The sequence below is a fragment of the Temnothorax longispinosus genome, chromosome 6 (assembly GCF_030848805.1).
Source record: "Temnothorax longispinosus isolate EJ_2023e chromosome 6, Tlon_JGU_v1, whole genome shotgun sequence".
NCBI lineage: Eukaryota > Metazoa > Arthropoda > Insecta > Hymenoptera > Formicidae > Temnothorax > Temnothorax longispinosus.
Window position 1 is genome coordinate 7,404,693 of NC_092363.1, and position 26,806 is coordinate 7,431,498.

The window sequence follows — 26,806 nt, forward strand, 5'->3', positions numbered from 1 at the left end:
AATGTGAATAAACACTTTTGGATTGGTTTATATGTCGAAAGCTAATCGTTTCTCAATATTTTTACCTTCCCTATAACCGCATGTCGTTACATCGTGAAAGATTACGATTTGTGCAGCCATTTACGTGTCTGATACAATCTCATTGATCTGTGTACAATATTGGTTGCTTTAAAGTAATTTTATTATCTATAAGATATATACAATAAAAGAACACGGAAAAAATATTGTATACATAATATTTAATACCTAACAGTTAAAATAAGATAACTTTGTGAAAACTCTTATTGAAGGGACAAATAAACGTAAACCGTGAAGAATTAACATAATGCATTTCTTTGTTTTAAACATTGCGCAGCAATGCCATTTTTATAATAAACTGCATCATCCGCTATAATGATATATATGTATTTATATAAACACATTAACAATACAACGTAATTATCTAAATAGAGAAATATGTTAGGAGAGGAAACACACGAGCCCCGCGCAAATGAACATAATCCATCGTCGCAAATGGTTATCTTGCAATTTATTTAATTGTTAATTGACTGCCGTTCGTAAATTTCGAGATAAGAATACAAATCGTACGTTGGATGAAGGACAGATTCGCCGTAATTTAAGATGTGTGATAGAACAATCGCAGTGGACGTTTTCTCTGTTGCATTTTTTCATTGTTCACATTTTTTTTTTATTGCTCTCGTAGTCCTTATTGCGGCGAAAGCGCGTCACTTGTATGTACACATCTGGATTACTCGTTGTAGAAAAGCGCCGGTATAAAAACTCGTTTAATCGAGCAATACCTGTTTTTTTTCCTAGTTACTCAAATCTACACTTGAAAACGAACAGAAATATGTCGATTATATCATATTTAAATGTACGTTTGTTTTGACGAAAGCGAGCGGATCTCCGTGTATCGCGTATACCTCCCCGTTTCTGTGCAGATCATTCAGAAATATAACTGCGTGATAGGCATCCCGAATTGTGACTTCTAAGCATCGATTCATACAGAACTGTTGCTCGTACGCGAAACGGCACTTGCGAAGTTTAATCCAATCAGTTTCAATATATATTATACGCACACATTCGCATACATCTCGTAATTTTCACAAACTGACGGATCGCATTGAGTTTCGAGCGTTCCTGTTTCTTTCTAGACCTTACCTTAACTTTAACCCTTTTATAACAATCTTCCGTTGTAAGCTTTTCCATCGAAAGTCTCTTTCGCCGTTCTCCTTCCTTCCGTTTTTTCCCTGACAGTTTACTTCTCTATTTTCATCTATACACGCACACATACGCGCACATTTCCCTCCTTCCGTTACGACTATTTTTCCGGATAATCTTACATTTAGGGAAAAACTTATTCGTCTACTCTGACTCCCTCTTGAAAAAAAGATCGTTTGCTTTTCTGATATTTTGCTATTTATCTTCATATAAGTGATACATAAATCTTTCCGCTCTTCAGGCCCCTAAATACATATTTATTCACGTGCGAACTCTCATCCGGACTCATCCCTGCAGGCCCATCGCGCTAATCGCTACGAAACGCATTCGGTTCTGAACTGTCTCTTCAGCGTATATGTCTGTTAATATATGTACAGTTGCTGGAATCAGCGTGGCGTCGCGAATGTACAATTGCTGATCCGATAACTTTGGAATCACGGTGCTAAATTTTTGCCTCGCGAAAGCACGAACCCGGCAATGTGCGGGATCTAAGCGAGAAATTTCCGTTTCTTTTTTTCCCCTTGGCCCTTTTTTCGTGTTTTTATTTATTTATTTAACGTTAAACTACTCCTGTCGACCACGACGCACCACTCGACGCCGACTGATGACCGTGACTATTTCTTCTTCGTCGTGTGTCGCGAGTACGGTGGATCGGGTATCCCGATAGAGACACCCTCGGGGAGAATCGCCTCATTGGGTCTTCTTCTTGGTCGTCTCGTTCGTGTAGCCGTTCGCGTGCCCGTTCGCGTACCCGTTCGCGATCTTCCCGTTGCTGACCGCGCCGTCGAGTTGCGTGCTCATCATCAACATCTTCTCGGCGGCTTTTAGCTTCTCGAGCCGCTTCTCCGCGTACACCTGTTTACCCTGCAAACAAACGTCAGTCATGGACCGATAACGCAGATATGTATGTACATATATGGGCGCGAGATAACGCGTCTCCTCCTCTATTATGAAATCCGCGTCCTTACCTTCGCGATGTAGGCTTTGGCGTAGAAATTCCCAAACAAGACGATGAAAGACATCATGTAAATTACGAGGGCGTACTGCATCCAGAGGGGGAAGTCGCATCCCGAACGGATACCGTTGACCCCCAGAATCAAGGCGCTCGTGAACTGGATGAGCTGGAGGATCGTCAAGTACTTCTTCCACCAGAGATATTTAGCTACCGAAGGACCTAACGCGGCGAGTCCGTAGTACGAGTACATCAGCACGTGGATGAAGCTGTTCACCATCGCTGGCAGGAAAGCTGCAAGTGTGCACGCATAAACGTAAGAATCTTATCGGATAATTCTTTCGGTATAAATTTTAATAATCGTTCAGAAGATAGAGCGTGACCAACGTTTAGTTTTCACATATCTCTACTTTCCACCGCAAAAACTTTTAGCTACACTTGGCGAATGCTATTAACATTTATCTAAGGATTATTAATGCTGCTAATAACTGCAGTCGCTGTTCAAGTCGACTTAAAGTCCACTCGGCCAACTGATAAGTCGACTTAAAGCAATAATAATTAATGTTAATTATTGCAGCACGCTGGAATTAATATCGAAATAAAGATGCACTTACTGGATCCGCTCGGTACCCATTTAATACCGATCCACCATAATGAGAACATGGTGGAGTGATGATAAACATGGAGGAAGCTCAACTGATTGTCTTTCTTCCGCAAAATGAAGAAGAATGTATCGCAAAACTCCAGAAGCTTGCTAAAGTAGTACCACCAAACCGCGTCAGCAATCTGAACATATCGAAAATAAAATTTTCCTATTAATATATAATTTATTTCAGATCGAGAGCATGCTTTTTTTACGGTTTCTTGAAAAACATTCTTGTATGTTATTAATATTAATTAATATTAATATTATTAAACTCTCTAATAAATTGATTTATTTTTTCTTTATATGCATTATCCAAATAATTTAGCAGGACAGAATAAGAAAAAGGGCATTTATTTTTAATAATAGACACGTTTTTAAGCTAAAATGTAAAAGAAAAATATAGAGGAATATAATCTTTGAATATTTTAATTTTTCATTTTACGACAATTCTCTTACCTGAAGCTCATCGGGACGCGTGATATGCCTTATTGGCTGGCATACATAACTATATTGTAACCTTGTGGAAGCTACGAACAACTGCAAAGAATACAGAGAAATGCCAGATAAGCAATAGAAACCCACTTTCAAGTGAAAGTGACTGGATAGAGATAAATAAGAAAAATGAAGGCAAGCTCCGTGATATTTTCCCATCGTCGAGGACAGGAAATGATATTCACCTGAATGGCAATATAAGCATTAAGACAGGCCATGGCAAGGTTGTAGGGCACCAATGCCCACGTTAATTTGAAAGCTTTTCGTTTCTTCATGACCTTAGGACCCGCCCAGACGATGAGGAGGTACAACATCGTATATATTAACGTTGGTTTCGGCGAGTCAACCAATAACCATCCTCTCGTCCTCTCGTCTAAAAATCGAAACGTGTTTTATAAAGAATCTAGCGATACATGCCAGATCGTATTTATTTATCGTAAAATATTAATCGTTACAACTAAAGCGCAAATTTATTGTAAAATAAATTTATAATTCTATTATTGTATAATAAATTTATATAATCACATTAGGTAAATTAAAGCTTGTTAAAAACATCTAGCCCCAAAATTACAAGACAAATTTATTTAAAAGCAAATAATTTAATACTGCAGAATATTAGAGAATTTCTAATGTAATAGACTTTCAATATAACGGATTACCTGCGAGGGACAGCGTCCAGAGGTAGTAATCGTACGCATCGTTGAAAAATTGTGCTGTCGAATTGATGAAGCTCGCCATCGCCTGCAACACAAAAAACCGATCGCACGACTCTAGTAATCATCAATCAAACATCATTTCTATTGATATGATAAGCCGCTGCAAGTACGTCGATTTTTCGTGATGAGTGATTTAATGAGATAGCACTTATATTGCACACATCTTGTCTTCTAGAATTACTTTGTCAAAACCATGTCGAAACTTTTAAGCAACGATCGAGGCGTTATAATGCAACTTTTTCATTTTATGCGTTTGATGCACTTTAACGCTGTTACATTTATGTATTTTTATACCGACGTAGCAAATCGAATACACGCGCGATCGACAAACTGCCACCTCGTATAAAATAATTGGGCCACTGCATTCCAAATGTATGCGCAATTGATTTGAATGAATCGTAACAAGCACAGGCTTTTTCACTTTAATTTTATTTCCTGAAGAATACCTTTCTCTCTCTAACAGACATATTATATATATATATATATATTTGAATGTACAGAAGAAAGTAAACGCGGTTAGAGCGAATAAATCGTTTGCGTTTACGCGCGCGTGATATTAAGACATTTGAAAGATCGACAGTCGACCAGTTAAACGAAACATGCTGTACGTGCATCAGCTCACAATTAGTTCTTAATAGCTATTTCCTCGATGCACATCATCCGGTCGTTCACTCGCCGTATGTACCGCGGAACATAACTTTCACGCTCCGAAGAAACTATTACCGCTATCTCCCGAAGTCGCTTATAAACGTGTCCCGCCGCGAACACTTGTTTCTTTCTGTATATTTTTCTTTTCTTTCTTTCTTTTTCTAAGCAGCTTGTTATCAAGTCGACGATCCATCAACTAGGATATCCTTTGAGGAAAGTTACTTTCCTTGAGCGGAGCGATTTCGCATTGAACTTGGCGTAATTGTTGCGATTCTGTGGCTGTGCCACGTATGTTTAAGAAGGGAATAAATTAGGTCTCGCCTCTCCATCTATTTTTCAATGGGAATTAGAATAATTGCTTCGCGGAACGACGAAAGAGAGCTCATCTTTCTTGCAAAGATGCATGAATCTTTGTCTCAGAGAGAAGACAAAGATTTTTGTCACTGAGATATATCTCGAAAAAAAATCTCGGAGAAAAGGCTGCCAAAAATTCACCGGAGAACCTTCTCTATAAGTGGAAACTGAGAAACTTTATGCAAAATTTTCGATGACCGTGAGTTTTCACGGCGCGTGACAAACTGTTACTTCACCGCACATATCATTTATTTACCTATGTACGCGTCAGCATATTTACAAATGTGTCAGCAAATGCAATTGTCCGTATTCATGTAATGTACGTTGCAAATCGGAGTGCTAATGGACGACGATTTTTTTCTGAACGTTGTGATAAGTATCAAATCTTTATAATATTAATTACCATCGCCGAGGAAAATTACACGCCCGGTAGAGTTTAATTATTATGAAGAATTGATATATTTGTTATAAATTTTAATTAATCGTTACACGGAAATAAGTAAATCACGAAACATTCGGACCTTGAAGACCTTTCGCCTTTTACGCGGATGATAAATCGAGATAGGATGTGAAAGCTCTTTAATAATAATAAATAACGAAGAAAATCGCACATTCTTGATCAAAGTCTAAGCACTTGAATTTCCAATAATCCGTGGCGTTTCTCCTTTTACACGCGAACTGAATCAGCGAATATTAATGACGATGCTAATGATGATGATCTATTAATTGGCAGACAAAAGTAATCTGCATTGTGCAAGTATTAATAACGGGAAAATGCGATTATTCATTTAATATAATTGCTTGGAACCTTCAACGCAATATAATTATCAATATACGGTCATTAAGCACTGTATGATACGTGACAATGTGAAAACTGCACTTTCATTTCGGATGGAGAGGCATAGATAGGTATAGATAGGTAGAGGCGAATGAAAGAAATCTTTGAAATTCTTCGTTGAAGTATACCCCGATCTTCGTTCAAGTGCACCTTACTCGTAACGACAGATGTAGCTTCGCGAAGCAGACAAGCGATACGTATCTAGCGAAAGTTAAACTTGTAATGAACGATGTAAGTACAAATCCATATAAATGATTCGATAAATCTGTAAGAAGCTTATTAACACACTACCGAAGATTAACCTATACCTATATCTACCGAAGGGGTCAAAATGAAAAAAAAAATAGAAAAAATTATAAAATTTAAAAAAAATTATTATCTGTATATTTAAAAAAAAATCAGAAAATTTCCAAAATTGTGGTGTTTTAAAAATAAATATCTAATTATTTTTAAAAATGTCAAACAAGTCATTTTGACCCTTTTAGTATAGTTCTAATGTTAATAGAGACAACCTTTTTCTCTAAAATCTTTTTTTGGATAGAAAAAAAGAAAAAAAATAACGTACGTAAGATTTATTCATGACAACGAAGAATTTAATTATAAGATTGACGATGAGAGAATTATAAATGTTCCTTTGAAATAAAAACTTCTCATTAATGAAAAATTTAATTTTTTATGTAATTAATACACATATTTATATCAATATATATAATTATTTATGTTGACATATTCTCTCATTTTAATTTACTCATTACGTTTTAAAATTTGAATATTCAGAAAAATGCACGATTCATATAAATATATGTATTAATCATATATTTATAACGCTTATAAACGTTCCATTAATGATTGATATTCGAACGAAATATTTAATTTCATTTTTTGAAATATTTATAACATGTTTCTTGTACACTGCGAAAATAGCATAAGCTTGTTCTTTTAACTTTTAACTGAATTTAATATTTTAACAGTATCATGATAAGATATTTCCCGATTTTATTGCTGACATTTCTTTCAGCTGTTTGTCGTAAAAAAATTATGTAACTAACACGACTGCACTTTAAACAAAATTAAAATACCTTTGCGAAATTATTAAATGCTTACTCAAGATTTTTAAGAATTAGCAAGTTTGCATAAGAATTGCATATTTCCAAGTGTGATATTTTGCGATATTTTTTCTTTTAACAACACCAGTAAAATTAAAAATCAATTTAAAGAAATCGTATATAACATACGCTAGCATGATATAGAAACTCTGAAGCAAGTTGCATTGAGATCTTGACGATCTTGTGGAGTTCTTAAAATAAGAAAAATGATCGCTTTACATTACTTTGCGACATAAAATAGATCTGAAAATACCTGTTTATGTAATTATCAATTACGCCTACATACTTATGATGTACACTGAGCTAATTGGGCACGAACAAGGAAAAAGTTGTCAATCAAGTTTCTTATCGCGAAGTCGCCCATACGCGGAGTACGTATAACGCCCGACTTGGAGAAGGAAGCTTGTTCTCGAGGGGTGGAAAGGACTTTCTGGCGTCGTTCCTTAGTCAAGAGTACCTTATGTACCTTATGTCACGAGTTCGGGTCCTTGTTTCCTGCGTGCGTGCGACGGGACGTGGTGGCGCGCCAGAATCGTGGTCCGGGAGTATTACAACCGCACCCGCGACTCCAAATGTCAAAATGACATGGCCCGACGACCGTGCGCCTCAGAGGATGACACCGCGCGAGAGGTGTCCGTGTCCGCCGGGGGGAAAAAAATGCCTCTCCTCTTCTTCACACGAGAACGGGAGACAAACCGTGGCACGTTGTGGTCGCCCGACAAAGTGGCAGCGCCGCGCATCAGCTTAGCCGGTCCGCTTTATAACTTTGGTGCCTCGGTATCCTCCGGCCACCCGTGGGCTTTGGTGGTGGTCGATCGGCACGTCGGAGGTGGTATCTTCCGCGAGCGTAAACGATGTTGAAGCAAACGAGGCCAAAACTTGTGGATCGTGGTGGGAAATCGATCGTGGGGATAGATCAGCCGAGATCGGTCAAGGCAAAACGCGCGAGGTAGGATCGCGGACCCCCGGGATCCCACCCTCCGTGATCGTCGTCAGTCTACCTGCCCCCCTATCGCCGGTCTCGCGATGGGATCTACGAACGGAGACAACGGACCCGCGGGCCTCTGCCTCTGCTTCTCGTCTCTCTGCGATTTCTACTTCCGCTCCCAGTTTGACGAACTCGGAATCTATAGGCGATCTTTCCGTGCAAATTGAACTTGTCGAATAAGATGAATAAAGCATATAAGAATGAAAGAATGTGACCCCATATGTTATAATTTTCACTTTTTTAAGCCACCCCTTCTTCTTGTTCGATTTTCAAAATATATTAAAGCATTCTTAATAATGCTCGCTTATTTAGTTTTAATGTAATCTAATATAAACATAAAATTAATCCGTTGAATATTTAGATATATATGTTTATGCATTTTCTTATTTCCCGAAAATGACTATAATTTTATCTGTAGACAGCATAACGCATGAAAAACAATAATTGTCTCAATACCGTTTAGTTTTCGAGACTAATGTTTTGACTTTATCATTGCACTTCTTGTATAAAATTCTAATTTTATTTTTCTACAGAACTTGAGAATTTGAATAATTAAAAATTAATCGAGGTATGTTGATTGACCCAACTGGGCAAATTTTAATTGATCAAAAAACGCTACGTTTCGACCGTAGATTTCGGTCCTTTTCAAGCGTATATACACACAACTCACAAATATTAATTAGTCAGACATAATGCCCAAACTACGCCGAATCTAAAAACTAAACGACAAAATTGAGCATTCCGCAATAAATATGAAGAATATATAAGAAAATCCATAAATGATTATATAAACCAGAAACGTTTTTTGATCGATGGCCAATTGGGTCGATCAACATACCTCAATTAATTTTTATTTTTCTAATCATAAAATCTAAATTATAATTTATAATTTTGCATATCATACTAAGCAAAATTTAAAAATTTAAGATATAGATAAAATTAAAAGAATCAGGAAGCAGGCAATTAATCACGCTTTAACGAAAATTACGATTCAGCAAAGACAGCACACATTTCAACGGCAGGCAGAGATATAATTCAGCAGGCAACGGAACTCGCTGATTTTATCGTTTCGTATTTTGTCTTGTCGTTTTCAAAATAAGCACGTCAATTCAGCACTCGACTCGTGCCTAATAATCCTGTTTGAAAAAAGAGGTATTTCATCGTGAGGCACGTATTTTGTGATTATCCCGTTGTTGTCGACATATTATACAATCAATCGTCGATCATTACACATTACACGCGATAGCCGATAACATCAATCGCACGATGGATAAACGAGATAACGTCTCGAGAGGAATTTAAATAAAAATGTGTCGGAACGATTCGTCTTTCAGATCGATGCCGATGTGGCGGAATGCCGTCATGTAGGTGCCACCGGCTACACGTTGCTGTTGTAGCCTCGTTTCCCAGGCGAGAGTCGTACAGCATCTCCGCACGCGTTCCTCCACGCGGCATAACAGTTTTTGCAGCCCGGGAGCCTCATCGTGTCAGAAAAGTGGGTGCTGTGGAGCGTCGCGGCAAGGACGAAGAAACGCGAAGAAATATCGAGATTCCCTCTCGTTAACCTTAGAAAATATATTACCTTATAGGATAGTGCCTTATAGCGATCTCCGAACGATACGTGAAATCGACGCGTATTAGAAAATGATGACGCATAAATAGAAAGGATCTAAGTCTACGCTTCGGTCTCGACAAATTGAATCTTGATTTAATTCTCGGCGAGAGAAAATTATCTTTCTTTAATTATATTGTTTTTCAAACGCTCGGAAAATGCATCTCTTATTTTATTGATCGTTCTAAAATACGATAGCTAGACGTTAGACGGCCGATCGGGTACCTATTTCCTCGTCGACGCGACGAAAAGAAAATTTGTCTCCGCGTGGCTTCGACAAACGCGGCGCGAAAAGAAAAACGGCGATCAAGGAGAAAGCGATGGTGGAAGGCACAAAACCTATGTCAACGATAATTCCGGTGAATTGAAACGGGTCAATGGACCGCTCGCCGACTGTGTAGCACGGTTCCAAAATCCAAATAGTTTGGGTCCACGCACCGAGGCCTCTATCTGTTTCTGTTTACCTTTCACCTAGTCATGATTTACCATTTACGCTTAAATGGACCGGCACCACTTACTCTGCGAATTCGCAGATTTCACCGACACCGCCAGTAAAAACTGTCTCGCGCAAAAAGCTTATTAACGTCCGTTCTGTCGCCGATATAATCGATTCGCGCGACTCGCGGTGAGGAAGAAGTTTCTTCGTCCGAATCGCCGGAAGAATAAGCAGGTTTTCCCCCGAAATTTTTACGCGGAAACCTCGACCCGTAAGGAGCGGATTGCATAAGGATTTCGCAGGAGACCTTGAAACGTGCATGGGGAGGAGTGCAAATTAGTTTTGTCACATCCGACATGTTGACTGTCAATCGCAGCGCAAGAAATTTAACGTTCTCGATGTCTTCATTTCGTTTGCCCACGTTTGTCATTACTTACACATTTCTTTTATGCGAGACAATCAAGTACGCATTTTTGTACAAATATAATTATGAAGCGAGTATTTATTACTTAAGTTACTAAATTAAACGGAAGTAAAGATGATAAATCGTCGGAAACGAACTGATCGTGTATCGTAGCGTGAAATGACATTTCAATTCAGAAGCTTCACTCGCATCTCGCATTGTTTATGAATGACACGTAACGACAATAATACTGTCAATAAGTCAGGCTCCTCGATAACATCTGACATGTGACAGCTACGGATACGTGACAGTTGTCTGATTTATATATACGGCGCGCGAATGATTTTAATAACGGACCTTAAAGATTAAGGAATCGGTGTCCCAAACTGAATATTCCGGTAATTTAACGTGCCGGTTTTAGTGGCTGACGTGTCTCACGAGCCTCACGAGCCTCACCGAGGTACTAATTAAAAAAAAAAAGACACAAAACGAAACCTGTTTCACGTGATCTCTCGATCGCTTAGTGGGCCGACGGAAGCCCGGATCAGCATCAGCAGGTGAGATACTGGAAGCTGGGTTACTGGCTATTGATCACCGACAGTATCGTCTTCGAGCTAAACGAATGTCGGCGCTCTTGCTAAATTGCTCTTTTTATTGTGCGTGAGGCAAAGGCAACCCAAAGATGGGCAGAGAGAAAAAGGTCACCCGAAATCGGGTTGACGAGAAAGAAAGCGAACACTTATCACTTTCATCGAGGGTCCCTATGATTGATTAATCTGAAACGGTAAAGACAGTACCGTTAGAAACCAGCGAGTTACGCGGTTAAAAAGCAATTATTCACTAAACAAGTAATTGATTCAGTTGTTTGTGAATTAATCAACGCGACAAACAACAGGAAATTAATATAAATTTATTATAATTTTTAATTTGTCACCATTTAAAAAATAAATCAGTAAAAATAACACACAACGAAATTGTGTTATAATTTACTTTTTAAATTTTTAAATGATTAATAATTAATAGATTTTAAGGATTAATAGATAGAAGCTCACAAACGAAAAAAAAATATTGTGTATCTTATGACATGACAAACATTAGATATGGAGCAAAGTGAAAAGATCGTGGAATATAATGAACGAGCAAAACAATATATTTTAATTTATTGTCGTCTACTCCGTTTTTGCTCGTTCATCGTGTCACGACCTTTCCACTTGATTTTGCAAATACGAGTCTGACATTAGTGTATTCATCAGATTTTGATTAGAGTTTTTGATCAAACATATTTGTAAACATATCAATTATTTCGAAACTCATTGGCACACAAACGATAAATACTGATTACATATTTGTAATAAATATTCCACATGTAATGTTAATTTAATAACATATTGTGAGATAAGTATGCCCATCCAAAAGAAATCTGGCTAATATAACCCCCGAAGCGAACTTTCCTTCGAGCACACTTTTCGGTTGGTCTCGCGCCAAACGGACGATCAGGTCCGATAATTGATCTTCGCGAAGTAAAACAAGTTTTGGAAATATGTAAGAGGTTCTTGCTTCCACATCTTTTAATGACATAATGATATAATTAAATGAAAGCGTGACATTAAGAAACCCTTTATTACTTTTTCAGAAACATATAGCCTTAATTTTTATTTACGCAGTCTTTGATTTATAAAGCGCAGTGGATAACACATAATGAAATGAGAATGTGCGTAGAATGTGACTCAAAACTTGACGCAAGATCAACGCAAAATGGGGGATTTTTCGTGAAACATTTTAATTTAAAAAACGCAAAATAAAATTTTTTAATAAATTTAGAAATATTTGGAGTTGGTAATATATTTTTATCCTTCTCATAAAAATTTCTTGATCGTGTTATAGCTTATGAGACATTTTGGATTCATTGACATGTCAATAAACGACATGAACATTTTCTTCATCTTAATATAACATCTAATAAACTGTATTCCAAGACTTTTTAAATTAATTTGAAGCATTCTTTTGATGCCTAAAGTTCAGACATTATTGTGATTCTGAGTAATTCATTATATTATGACGACAATAGAAGAAATCAAATATGATTTTTTCTTACGATATAAGACAAATAAATCTTTTTCGTGTTTCACATTTCATATATTTGATTAAGTACGTTCGTAGAACATGTACCTACCAAGCACGCAAAGTCATCTTTGCAACGTATGTAAATTCGTTAATTTTAACGTGTATTGACATGATATCGACTTTTAATTACTCAACAGCCGCGAGTATCAATTATCTGACAGAGAAAGTATTTCTATACGACATATATCGAATATCAATATTTTTTTAGCGAAATTGACAGCTGCATTAACAGAATAACGAACTCAATTTGCTATTAACATCCTATACATCGGTCTGCCTGAATAAAACTCTTGACACTTCAGAAGTTTAGAACATTTATGAACATCTCATAGGTATTTCGAAAGTGTCACACTTTGGCAATCGAATACCGGTGTGTCATCATGATAATGAGGCATTCCACACCAGTGTATTATAAAAATGTATGCCTCAATATCGTCAAACGTATCATACCGTAAAGAGATGATTTAGATGAAAAGAATTGTTATAGCAAATATTATAGCAAACATTTCGTCGTAAAATTAGAATATGGCGCTATCGTTTACGTATTGATTCGAGTCTAATATAAGCTTAAATTATAACGGGACCATTCTATCAGGATCTTCACGCACTTGATAACCGAATATCTAATAGGTAACGACCTACTTCTCGACGCGGACGAAATATCGATCTTGGAACAACGTACTAAACACAAGCAGTTACATTCCTAAATGCTCCATTATTAACTTTATAATATTATTATACATATTATTATTATCAACATCGCAATTATTACTAATCTAATTTATTATTATATTACTATTACTAATTTAATAATCTAATTAATCTTGATAATCAGAACTAGGCTAATGCATATCGCTCGTGCGACAGAGAAATCGAATAGACATCAATCAAATTCCAGAAATTCTTCACAGCTGTTTCAAAGTCCTACATGTCTAGGGCCTATCTAGGGCATATTATACACGAAGTACTCGTCTCGGTAAATTTCTCCAAATCATCTTAGTGGACGAATGTGTCGCCTCCTCATGAATAAACAGCGCTTCAAGCAGTGGACATCTCTCTTAAGCTGAGAAGAAAAAGATAGAATGCCACATGTTGTACGACCTCGTTCGTCGCTCTGCGACTTGGCGCGGCGACGACTTTACACTCTCTATTTTACAAGCAGCTGAATGGCAGCGATTAAAGAAACAAAAAATCTAAGACTAATTTGTCTCCTTAGAACGGCCGGAATACGATTTTAAAGAACATCATAACAAGCATAGAGATATATTACATTTTTCCTTCTTAACGATCCCACTTTATTTATCATATGACAAAAAATTCTTTTAGCGTTTAAGAATTTGACGAATATTGATTTTATCTGTGCATTTATATTAGGCGACTGAATGTGAAATCGATCAGTCATGCATATTTTGTGTTTTACGAGATATTATGTTCCGAATGACTTAAACACGTAAATAATATTAATCTTATTTATTAACTTTATCTTTATCTGCTTTATGTCTCCATTTGTTTTTAAATTTACATTACGTTAAAAAATGTAACAGAGGAGATCTTTCAATTTTAAGCTGCTCCCCTGATGCTGCTGGTGTAATCGAGAAACTTGGAATGCTCACGCTTTAATACAATAACACTGTAATGCGTGCATTACAATGCGTGACGTTACAGTGTCCTAACTCGGCTTAACTCAAATTCAAAGTTTGACAAGGCAAAAAGTTTCGCACGACAGAGAAAATAAAGTTCGCGAACGTCGCACAGCAGATTTTAATGTCGCATACTTCCTGGGAAAATGATAACTGACACACTTTGGCACCTCTTGCGGAAACGCTTCGTTAGCGAGGCATTACTTAACCACGAATTTAAGAAACAATATTTGGCGTCTCTTTAAATATTTGCCGGCCATTGTAGATCTTCCGAGAACTCATCACACGTTAAATATCAATATATCTTAGACTTGCAAGATTCAAATTCTTCTAGTCATTCAAATCACGTAACTTCCTGCGGGTAAAATATAGTAGTGCACCGACTAAATCCTAAATCCCCGTAAGTTTGTCATTCAAAATCAATCATCTCACGACATACTGCCGTGAATAGAGAAAAAAAAATATTTTACCATGTCACACTCTTCTTGCATGTATAAAATAATGGATACAGTACGATCTGGAATAAGTCAAACAACCATACGACTAAAACCAATCAACATCGGTAAAACGGACTATTCAACGTTTAAATGTATTCAACGCCGCGTTTGCTCTTGAGAATATATCGTAAATAGCTGTAAGATACGTCGCAACTCAAACGACATAAGCAAATCAAACACGTCATAAAGATGTCCAATAGACGTAGTAATTTTCGAGACATTGTTTATTGCTTCGCAAGAAGTTATTAATTTTATACGAATATCAATGATACAAAGCTTGTTAGCTTTTTGGTTTAAAATTATTTTGGTTTAAAATATTTTCAGAAATATAAAATGGCAATCTAAATTGAAAAAAAAATTGATTATTAAAGGACGACAGCCCGATGGCCATCTTCTTTAGGGCAAAACTGGAAAAAATTCTAGCGCAACAGTTATTGGAATTGTGTAAACTTGCCTTCCTTGCACAATTGATATTGTCATCGCAAAGCTGCTAATTCTAATAAGTGAAATTGCTTTCAACGTGTTTGTTCTTGCGATAACCAGTCTACAGTTAACGCCTGCTTGAAAAGAAGGGAAAAGTTGTTCAATAGAGAGTGGTTGCACTTCCTTTCTCCTGCATCGGTCAGAGATAGGATTGTACCTATCGTAATTATTGACGTTCCCAACTAAGATAAGCGCATATTAGTCTCTGCAGAACTTAATTCATCCTGAAATATACGATAATTAATGTCTCGCTATATTCTAGCATCGATATCCCGCGAACGTTAGTTATACACGGGTTTCTTCTCTTAAGAGCCGCGTATGCGTGTTGTCCAATTAGATTTCGATAGTTCCATATAAATCTTCGCAATTTTTGCCGAAATAATAATAGAGATTAATGAAATTCCTCAAAATACGTCGTTTCTGTTCTTTAAATTCGAGAAAGTGCGCAATTTCTAGGACAGCATAGATTGGCATCGTACGAAAAGTGAAATGTTATACACATGCAGCGGTATATAGTCACATCGTGTAGTATGTATCGTTCGAGGTAGAAGAGAGATAATATCGATGATCGGTTTCACTGCCGCCTTTTTATACATATATTTATATTATACTTGAAGCTATTAAGTTTCGCTTTCTACGTAAACTGCAACAAGTACCGTAACGTGCGGATTATCCGCGTGGCATCGTCGGAATTTTCAACTATAATTATTGACATTTATATCCGGAAAACGGATCTACATCTACAATATCAACGCGTATAATAGACAATCAGGTGAAGAAACGCTGTACAATTGTTGCCCTAAAGACAAAGTGAAAGCGAGACTTTTATTAAAAGCATTTACATTCCCCTTTTGCATTTCCGTTAATCGAAACGAAGAGAATGATCTCCCAACGACAATAATGCTCAAATTTCAAAATCGATTTATATATTTCTTATCTTTTATTATACTTAAATTCTCTCGCGCTCGCACAAGTCAGAGAACAGTGGCGAATTAATGGATAAAAGAAATAGAAAGTAATAAAAATATCAACTGTATGTTAAATAATGAAGAATTGATTAATAAATTATATTATATATTTCTTTATATTCCGTCACATTGCAATTTCATGCCGTTTCGGCTACGCGCTGTATAATTACGGTATATTATATCCCCTCTTTGCATCCAACTCTCTTTTTATACGATAGATACGTAAGAAAAAATCGTGTTATTTTGGAAAATTACAAAGAAAAATTAAAAAGAATTGCGTGAAAAGAGAACTGAGTGTATATATTTTTCCGAACGGCAGCGCAATCGATCGCCGACTGATTAATCTATTCACAGAAGAGAATCCTCTGAAGAAGGGAATCGACTATAACGTCCGATCATAGTGATACACGTAAGGCGCAAACCGGTTGGAGGCTGATTGGCGCACTTTCTTCGATACGTCTCTACGCCAGCCATGATCACCTCACTTTCGAGGTCAATGTCTAGGCCTAGCAATGTATACACCCGAGATGCGACTGACTCCTCTTGCATAGGCGCAACTTTCCTTGATCCGAGTGACTGACATTCAACGCGCGAAATTTTCTTGCCTCTCGAATGGCGCACGTTTTCGCGGATGAGAGCTTCAAGTTTATTAATGATTTTAATTATCGTTTGAGGCTTAGGACAAAACCAGAAGCGGTTTGAAAGCGAAAAGGTCGAATATCACGCAGACTGATCGCTCGCGTCTCCAAGACCGGTTATTATAACAGAATAATATCAGATTACTATAATTATTACGATTTAATTATATCGTTACACTCCGCATGTTCTTGTTGCAAATGCTTATCGCGCATACGTGATCAGCGAAGCGACGATGTGACGTAAGCTTTTCAAGAAATATAAGTTTAATTAAATTTCATTTAATCGCACATGGAGATCTCGACGAGCAACGAATTCCTCGATCCGCAGATCTGCCGATCTCGCAATGCGTACGCGAGGCGTTTCTTTCGACCACGCGTGTTTTCTCCGTATCACGCAGCGCCGGTACGTTCAGTGCATCTGGCAAATGAAGAAGCAGCGAAAGTAAAACCCCTCGCATACAGAGAGTGTCTTCGCGTACCCGCGTGCAATTTTACAACGTTAATGGCGTAATACCCGCTGAGCGATTGCTTCTTCCGAGAATTCCTCGCGTGGAAAGCGCGTGCCTTTTGCCGAGGTTAAACGCAGAGGTGCCTAGGTGCCTTCTGCTTGAATTAGAAAGAAATTGGGAAGAAACGTGATTGCAATTAATTCGTATCTATAAGGAGAGGAGGATCTAAATTGGAGTAGAGTCGCGCGGAGGGAAAAGCAGAGACTGCCGCGACGCCGCCGGGTCTGTCGGCCTAAACGCGATGGGTGGATACAAGTCATTTTGATCCAGCTGCTAACTATAAACCGCCTGAATCGCCTGTTGCCGATGCTTTCTACTGTCACATGTCACATGACTAAGTGCGCGATTGACCGCGTTTGAACGTCTCGTCGTGTCTCGTTAAATGTCGCAGGATGACGGGCCTCTCGCGCCTCTTCCCGCGATTCGTCAAACAGCATATTAAAAACAAGAAAATTGTTTATGCGAATTACTGAATCGCGGCCTCAATCGAGCGTCGCCCGTAATTCCTTTGTTCAAAATCGTCGATCATCGGCGACGGGAAGTGCGCGATTTTCGATGTACCGCTCTGCAATCACATGATTGCTAATTAGCTGCTCGACCGACTGTATAACTCATTTTGCATTAGAACGGGAAACGTAATGCGCGGAACGGCAATTAACAACCCCCCGACCGTGAGAATCTTCCGAATTTTTCCAGAATGCGAATCCTTATTTGCGAATCGAGCACGTCCGCGGCTGTAATGAGTCGATGACCGAGATATTAAAAGTAAGACACATGAACAAATGACGAAAGGGGGTATAAGTCGGTCGATAGAGCGTAAACTATAGCTAACGAGTCATTCACGAGCAAACGACAAGTGACAAGTGCGGTATAGTCTTTATGTGTAGTTACGGTTAAATAACCGTGAAAGGTTTCGCGTTTGATTTAATTCGTACAAATTGAACATGAATTTAAACTAACGCCTCGAAATCATCTGTGCGATAGAAGAACACGTTTCATCTTCGCGCAAACTTTCTCCGGGGTTTGTATAAAACTCTGGATAAGTATTAGATGCGAATGAGCCTCACGAGGCAGTTTAATAAACCGCAGCTTCAAAAGGGTTAATATTTCAAACCTATCATTGATTCCGACACAATTGCTTGGCGTGCTTGTGTGATTTCAGTAAGAACCATTGCACGGATTGTTGCAAAAAGTATAATAGCATATATATATATACTATATATATATCGCAACAATCCGTGTTAGACAAGAAAATCGATACTGTTAAAAATAAAAAAAATTATACGTTGTATGTACCGCGCCTCGAACAAACAAGTCTCAAGTATCACTTGGCTCGAGTCGCACCTCGGCAAAGCCAAGACCTAAAGAGGACCATTATCACGCGAGGTAGCATATTTTACGAGAAATTCGTACGCTGGGTAATCCCTCGGGTATAATTTTTTATTCCATTCGCAGCAATAAGACCATCTGGCGAGGATCGCCTATATCTCTTACCCGAGAGTATCGTTGCTCCTCGCTGATTTCTCCGGCGTGATAAAAAACGATGACGCGTGACCCTCGTCACTTCGTGGCGATGACCCTCTTCGTCGGTACCGGCGCGATTACGACGACCAGAGAGTGTCCCGTTGGGATACGCGCGAGCTCTCATTCAAGAGGGTCCCGTCTGTCGACGGATACGAGCACCGGGTCGCCGGCGATCTCAGCGAAGCGATCGTGGGGCGGCGCGTTGCTCAGGGATCGCCACCCATGTCGACGATCCATACGCGAACACGAACACCATCACCACCCGCGGACAGATCCTCGGTGGTCGCCTGGCTCGATTCCTGGGAGATCACGGGGGCGGAATCGAAAGTAAACGTGGCCGCCGGCGCGACACGGTCTCTACCGTTTCCGTCTAGCGATAATAATTAGCTTTCACGTGTCTCGATTCACCACCTCGCCTCGCCTCGCCGAATTCTCGCGCGCCTTGTCCTCGGTGACAGAAAAACACTACGGAGCAACGCTCCCTGGCCATTCCTACGACCGCGGAGGGTGCAGGCGCCGGCCGGCCGCCATCATAGAAATCAATACACCTCTACAACGGGGGAGCCTGCACCCCCCGTGTATACGGGATTCCTTTAAACGGGACGGCCCATCGCTTTGCACCGCTGATTGCAAGTGGTGCACGAGGGATGGAAAATCGCATGGTAAAGATCGTCGGTCTTCTTACCTTTCATCTATATTATACGAAGATCGCACGGATCCTGCAGATATAAATCTCATTCTTTTCACCCGGGCCAAGTCGCAGTGTCGAAATGTTTTTGGAGGAGAATAAAAGGCGATAAAAAATGGATGTGCAAGACGACTTTCTATGTGCATTATCCTTTTGACCGCATCACCTGGTATCCACTTTACTGTTCACCGGTCCACCCACGCAGTGTTGAGATTCTTCCGATGGTAATAGCACTCCACGTCTGGAATAAAGTATACAAATTATCCTTAGAAGAGATTTTCTTTCTACGTTAGCGACGATCAAAAACGGATCGATATCAAAAGACAAACTGCCGAAGTTAACTGGAACTCGTCCAATTTTCTATCCCCCTTTAGACCTGCCCTTAGAAAGAGATGCATATAAAATCCTGCCGGTTTATACTTTCACCATGTTCTATATTTCGTATCTAAACCGCTCTTTACAAAGTCCGATGAACTTTCTTCTAACGCTCAGGCAAACCACGTGAAACCGTGGCCCGGTCCTTTTCGATGGCCAATCTTTTTAGTCCATCATTCTTTTAGGCGATCATCCGTTTAACGGGAAAGTCAGAGGGATCAGTCGTGTCTAAAGGAACGCTCGCTAACTATTTACGTCGTGTAAGCATCGAGGAAGCGGCTGGAATTTGACGAAGACGAAATATGAAGAAATGCAAAAGCGTAGCTAGGATCTTGCGGTTCAAAGTGCAAGATTCGTCAAACAAAATTAACTGCATCGCGCAAAAAAGTATTGGCACTTATTTTCTGAGATAATTTTGCACGAGATGAGATATTACCCTGAAGTATTTTGTTGAATGTCAACACATGAAAAAACCAACGTATTCTCTCTAATAGAATTACAGCGATATTTTCATTTTTGTAAAATTATCTGAAGAAGATAGGAAAGAATAGACAAACGGAAACGTTAGACTCTCTCTTATTTATCATATCTTTACCTACACGCTTGTACATACATTAATAATGCACAATCGGAAATAAATCAAGCAGCCGTCCGCCTCCGGCGGATCCGAAAGCGTCATCTTCCTCTACCATCCTGTCGCAACGCCCTTCAAGAAGAGATGAGCAAAGGAGGAACGGGAGGTCTCATCGAGGCCGACGATCGAGGTCGGGTTTTAGACGCGCGTGACATAGCGCCGTCTAAATGAACGGTACCGTTGCTCCAGCCGCTCCAGGACGCTACCAGGAGGAAAGGAAAGGACACCGCAATCTCGCGCTTCCTCCTCGGTCATTTGCCGAGCCTGCATCGGTACCTGCTATCCGTAGCCCGGACTAAACGCCTATACTGACCCACTCTCACTCTCACCTTTCTCTTTCCCTCTGTCTCTTTTTATTAAATTTTCTCCTCTCAACAGCGGCTCTGCCTTCTTGCCGCTTGCCGCGCGTTATCGAAATGATAAGATTTACACGCGCAAACACACCTCTCTCTCCTCTGCGAGAGACCATCCTCTTTAAATACAGCTACTCGAGAAGAAGGAGGTAAGAGGGGAGAGAGGAAGAGAATCGCAAAATATTGGGAGCATTTCAAGATTCGTTTTGCTCAACACGACAATGATAATAAAGTCGCCGAGAGATAAAACGTGCGGGGAACATGCCGACGCGCGAGCGGATGAGGAATGGCATGTGTCTGAAACTGCACTTAGAGCTGCGAATAAAATAGAAGGGTGATGCAGGTTGTCGGCACGTTCCATTAGCAAATGGATGTTAAAAATCGGAATAATACACGATAAAAATATCCGTCACGCGGTAACTTCGACTACGTGATGCGAGTAACGCGTCTACGCAAAACAGTCAATCGTTACGCAATTCGCAACGGGCAATTGCGACGAGCACAAAAGCGGATGACAATACCTGCAATTGGACTAGATTGCGACAGTAAAATAATTGATAATTGACTAATTGCCGCGCCGCGCGCCGCCCTGGCATAAGGGATGCCGGAGAACCGTCGCCGCGGTCAGTTGACCACGTCCGGCTGAGATGAAGCGCACACTTCCAGCAGTTCTGCTTCACCTATGGTGGAATTCTCTCCCGGAAGTGTGTTCCTCGAGGTAAACGACTTCGTGCTCCTTTAAAAGTCATTTTCGCCTCGTTACGCACCGCGCGACAAACCGCGCCGTTTCGTCGCGGCGGCGTCCTTTATCGCTTTCGAATATCAACGATAGAAAAATTGCGAAACGACAGTTTCCGACAAGAAAGTGTCCTCCGTTTTTAATATGTTGTACTCTAGATCAATAAGGAGGGAATACGTATCTTTTTATACGCGCCCAATCGCATGTTTAAAACACCCCTTTGAAAAAATTGGTCATCTCTTTCGAGGCAAATATCGATGAAACTATAAAAGATAGAAAACATTTTTTCACACACATTAAAAGTTGAATGGTTTTAAGAGTACTTTAAGATAATACAACAATTTATATATTTTTCTGTCTTTCAAAATTCCTCTACTACTTAATGTTTTTTTTTGTTAATTAAAAAAAAAATTTATCACCAAATCAAAAGTTACTTTATTATGAATTCAACCATATACATATAATAGAGTTATATTTGGCTACTTTCAAGAATTAATTACAAACCCCTCTGTACACACCGCTATCCATGCCTATTCATGCATTCGATTCGATTCTTTACGCAACACGTTCTGTTTTATATCTTCCTCTGACAATAACAAGTACATTTGGAGGACATTCTGTTTATAATGACGCAAGTCATTTTTTACGCAGGTAGAACGCTTAATTATAATAATAGAAATAGAACATAGTAAAGTCATAGTATCAAGATATAAAAGTCAAATATATAAATGAGTCAAAGTGCACGCGCCAAATAACGCGTATGAGCACGTATGGAACGTATAAAATCCGCACAATCAATTATACATGTTTCTAATATGCGATGTTACTAATTGAATCACGTAGACTTATGGAATACGTGTTGCAGTATTCAGTAGTAAATTTCCAACTGTGCAATATGGACATCATAATAAAATAATCTTTGATTTGGTAATAAAAAAATTTTGTTTGGGGAAAAAAAAAAACATTAACAAGTGACGGTATTTAAAAAAATATATAATATATAACTTTTTTTCTCATTGTTTTCAAGTACTCTTAAAACCATTCGACTTTTAACTTAAAAAGTTTCTATTGTAGTTTCGTCGATATAAGATCCAAAAGAGAAAAACCAATTTTTTTCAAATAAATGTTCACCCCCTAAATATACGATTGAGCACGTATAAAAAAATACTTGTCCCTCATTTTGATCTAGAGTACAATATATTGGAAGCTCATAAAAATCGGAAGGAGGCACTTCAGTGGGTTTTCTTATGAAATGCGGAAAGAAGCAAGCCCGAGTTCGATCGGTTCTTTTTCTAATATATTCGTGTTAATGTTATTCGAAAGAAACAAGCAAAAATTGTAGGATAAAGCGAGCTGCTGTTTCCTGCCAGATAGGATGATTTGAAGCTAACGCGGCAGGTCCATGAGAAGTCGTTATTACAATGATTAATGTTTACGATTACATTTTGAAGACATTCTATTTATAATGACGTAAGTTTTTACGCAAGGTATAGAACGCTTAATTATAATAGTCGAATATATAGTAAGGTCATAGTATCAAGATATAAAAGTCAAATATATAAATGAGTTAAAGTACACGTGCCAAAATACGTCTGGCAGTACGTCAGCAGCTCGCTTTATTCTGCAACTTTTGCTTGTTTCTTTCGAATCAAGAGACACGTGTCTCGCGCCAAGTACACGTGAAGCGAGACCGCACCGTGACTCTTTTACGCGACGCAACGATTTGCGAGTACTCGAGATGTTGAGATCTCAATAACGAGTGAACGGATCAAGTTTAAATTAGGCTTGATCGATAGATTGGAGTCGATTTACATAAGAAGAGTGTTTTTATTTTTCCGCTACGTGTTAAGATTAACACGAATATATCAGAAAAAGGACCAATCGAACTCGGGCTTGCTTCTTTCCGCATTTCATATAAGAAAACCCACTAAAGTGCTTCCTTCCGATTTTTATGAGCTTCTAATATGTTATACTCTAGATCAAAATAAGGGATAAGTATTTTTTTATACGTGCTCAATCGTATATTTAGGGGGTGAACATTCTTTTGGAAAAAAAATTGGTTTTTCTCTTTTGGATCTCATATCAGGCAGGTCCATGAGAAGTCGTTATTACAATGATTAATGTTTACGATATTTAATGTTCAATTTGACAATATGCGCTTGTGATGTTAAACTCTTGTGCGTTTCTCGTGACAAAAAAGAAACAAATTTTTCTAACTCCGTACTTTTGCTTCTCCGGAGACAGATGCGGTGTTAAGCTGCTCGCTAACAACCTCTCTCTCGCGCGATCAAATAAGTTACCTAACCGAAAAGATAAACAGCACGTTTTATCTCGCTGAAGTAAAGTCTTATAGAACTAAGATATTCTCCCGCGTTTAATGTAACGAAGAATTCCCAATGAGTCAGTAATGACAGATGTAATGCAGAAATACAAATAAAACGACGAACGTTGAATAAAAAAATTGTGTTAACAATAATGGATAAAACAGAAAAGAGCTTTAACAATGACGGGATTTTCCTCGCAGCTTGTTTAGCGAAGATGTCAACAATTGTACTATGACGTCGAGGCTAATTCTGCCGGAACACTATGTCAAAGGTAATACGCGACTCGAGGAGAGTCATTCGCACTTACGTTTCTGGCATGAACGATGAGCAACCATATGTAATAAAAATAAAAAATTCTCTGCAGAGATTAGACCGCCTTCGGGTGCGCCTGTAGTGGTGGACTTCAACATTTTAGTGGTCGACATTAACTCTATCAACGTTGAAGATATGGATTTTCGGTAAACTGAAATGATAAAAACTTCTCTTAAATTATAATCAGAAATAATAAAAAATATAAAATTTAATTAATATATAATAAAAATATTTTATCTTGTTAATTTAAAGTATAAAATATAGATGTAAAAGATTATTAAATTGTAAGAATATATATTCATTAGTGTGGACATGTTCGTCAGTCAAAGTTGGATAGAATCTCGGCTGAATACGCCACAAGATATTTTTGAGGAAGGCGACGATTACGTAATACTTCCTCAGGAATTTTTCGATAATCTTTGGCAACCGGATCCGTATTTCTTAAATTCGAAAGTTTCCGGTAAGCATAAACTGTAAACTGCATTATCTGCGTGCAGTTATTATACGATAAATCGTTATATGTATTGATAATTTTTCAGAGATTGCGACTTTAAATCATAAATTCTCATTAGTCACGTTATACCGGAATAAAACCATTAAATATTCCGCACGAATTAACGCTATCGTCGCCTGTCAAATGGAATTTCAATTGTACCCGATGGATATTCAAATCTGTCCAATTTATATAGAGAGCTGTAAGTGAGCTTTAAAAGACAAATGCAAATACAAGTGTGCATGGCAATCGCGCGACGATATAAAAACTCACGCTTTTTTGTAAAATTATTTTTGAAATGAAGGACCAAAGAAAATTGAGAAAAAACGTAAATACTCTCGGATAAAACTCAGTAAATTTATCCGCTTGTTACAGTCCGAATTATTTGTTGCAGTTTCCTACAACAGAAAGAAGTTGCTCTTAAAATGGGGCACGGGCGGTGTTACGGTAAATCCCGAATTGAAGCTTTTGCAATACGACATCGGAAAGCCCGCGGTACTCGAAGAAACTATAGATTATATGCTCGAAAAAAATGGTATGTAACAAAATTTAGCATTTACGTGTTCCTTTAATCTAAATCTGAAATTTAATCAACCAGCTTGATTCCATCGATTTCGATGTCTTCGTTCCATTCATTACAATAAACTGTACTGTCCACGTTGTATTATATTAAATCTTTAAAACCCAAGTAGAGAACACAGTAGCGCGCTATTAATTATATAATGAAAGATTACGTGCGAAATGAAAAAAAAAAAAACTTACCTGACAATTCTCGCAGGAAATTTCTCACGGCTGGTATTCTTCTTTCGCTTCGAGAGGCAGATCGGCCACCACTTGATACAAACGTTCGCACCGTCGACTCTGGTGGTGATGCTCTCCTGGTTCAGCTTCTGGCTTGACTTGGACGCGATTCCTGGTCGAGTGACTCTCCTGGTGACAAGTATGCTCACGTTGGTGACGATGTTCACCGGCCTTAAGAGCGATATTCCGCCAGTGGCTTATATCAAAGTAAATTTTTATAAGTACTCCTAGGCTTCGATCATCTTATTATCGTTATTACCTTTTGCATAACGTGAAGAAATCCCTCGTATTGATATATATCCATCTTTTCTGACATAAAAATTTACACCCTCCGCTTACGCAGGCACTGGACATCTGGATGGCTGGCTGCATGATGTTCGTGTTCGCAGCTCTGGGCGAGTTCGTCGTAGTCAAGGTGCTCGATCTGCGAAACGACCAAAATGATTCGCAAAATTCCATGGAATCTCACTCGTTCTCGGTTCGTGTCTAAAGGCCCTTGCACAATGCCAGGCAACAGGCAAACAGGAACAGGGAATAGAAATCAGAAATCATGTATAAATGCAGAATAAACAGTGAATACACGGGCGATAAACACTACGGAGTTTCGGTCACGTTGAAAATTCTGTGCCTATTGTCTCTGTTGCCAATCGATCATAACATTCGAATTTTTTAGGTTGTAATTAACGAATTTTGGGTTATTTTCTATTGCCTGTTACCTGTCATTGTGCAAGGTTCTTGAAAATTACCTGACCTGAATTACCTCGTACCTCGTAGCAATCTTATTGACGATCTGCTTACAGCGTTTTCGACTGGGCCGGGGTTGCTCGCCCGAGAGCGATTAATGACGTCACTTCGGCAAATCGACTAATGTTATTACTCGATTTGTCGAAATGACGTCAATTAATCGCTCTCGGGGCGTCTCGGAGCGAGCGAACCCGGCCTACTTGAAAGCACTGTTAGGAGACTGTTATAATTGCACTTTATCTTTAAACACGATTATTTATCTTTAGCGATTAATGGCAATGGTGAAGAGACGAAGCATTTGGGATGACGATTTCGTTCACGCAACCAAACCGAAGAATAAGTATACCAATAATAATAATAACAATAATATACTGCCAACTCTATGGCTAGATCCCGAGTGCCAAATAACGCAAAAGACACGCTCTCAGAAAATAGATTGTTACAGCAGAATTGTGTTTCCCATACTATTTCTGCTTTTTGTCGTTCTATATTGGCCGATAGTGCTACTCAAAAAAGCGCCATGATAAAATGATATAAATTCTACATAT

At 38.6% G+C, this 26,806-nt stretch overlaps 2 protein-coding genes across 4 annotated transcripts; one reads left to right on the top strand and one right to left on the bottom strand.

The window, feature by feature from the left end:
• Nucleotides 1-163: 163 nt before the first annotated feature.
• LOC139814242 (very long chain fatty acid elongase 4) lies at nucleotides 164-19,620 on the bottom strand. 3 transcript variants are annotated; one of them, XM_071780369.1, is made up of 8 exons: nucleotides 18,766-19,370; nucleotides 7,440-7,809; nucleotides 3,971-4,052; nucleotides 3,497-3,684; nucleotides 3,276-3,356; nucleotides 2,788-2,959; nucleotides 2,190-2,467; nucleotides 164-2,085 (listed from the first exon to the last, which is right to left on the bottom strand). In XM_071780369.1, the coding sequence occupies exons 3-8, from the start codon at nucleotides 4,047-4,049 to the stop codon at nucleotides 1,912-1,914; spliced, it is 972 nt and encodes a 323-aa protein (XP_071636470.1). In that variant the 5' UTR covers nucleotides 4,050-4,052; nucleotides 7,440-7,809; nucleotides 18,766-19,370; the 3' UTR covers nucleotides 164-1,911. The 3 variants fall into 3 exon arrangements, with proteins under 3 accessions (XP_071636470.1, XP_071636471.1, XP_071636469.1); XM_071780370.1 differs by lacking the exons at nucleotides 7,440-7,809; nucleotides 18,766-19,370 and adding an exon at nucleotides 19,481-19,620; XM_071780368.1 differs by lacking the exon at nucleotides 7,440-7,809 and having other exon boundaries at nucleotides 18,766-19,368.
• Nucleotides 19,568-26,791, top strand: Alka (glycine receptor subunit alpha alkaliphile). Its single transcript, XM_071780367.1, has 10 exons — nucleotides 19,568-19,707; nucleotides 20,044-21,563; nucleotides 24,109-24,179; nucleotides 24,273-24,366; nucleotides 24,526-24,680; nucleotides 24,760-24,915; nucleotides 25,108-25,248; nucleotides 25,492-25,721; nucleotides 25,858-25,992; nucleotides 26,525-26,791. Exons 2-10 carry the CDS (start codon nucleotides 21,493-21,495, stop codon nucleotides 26,780-26,782), a joined length of 1,311 nt encoding a protein of 436 aa, XP_071636468.1. The 5' UTR covers nucleotides 19,568-19,707; nucleotides 20,044-21,492; the 3' UTR covers nucleotides 26,783-26,791.
• The last annotated feature ends 15 nt before the right edge of the window (nucleotides 26,792-26,806 follow it).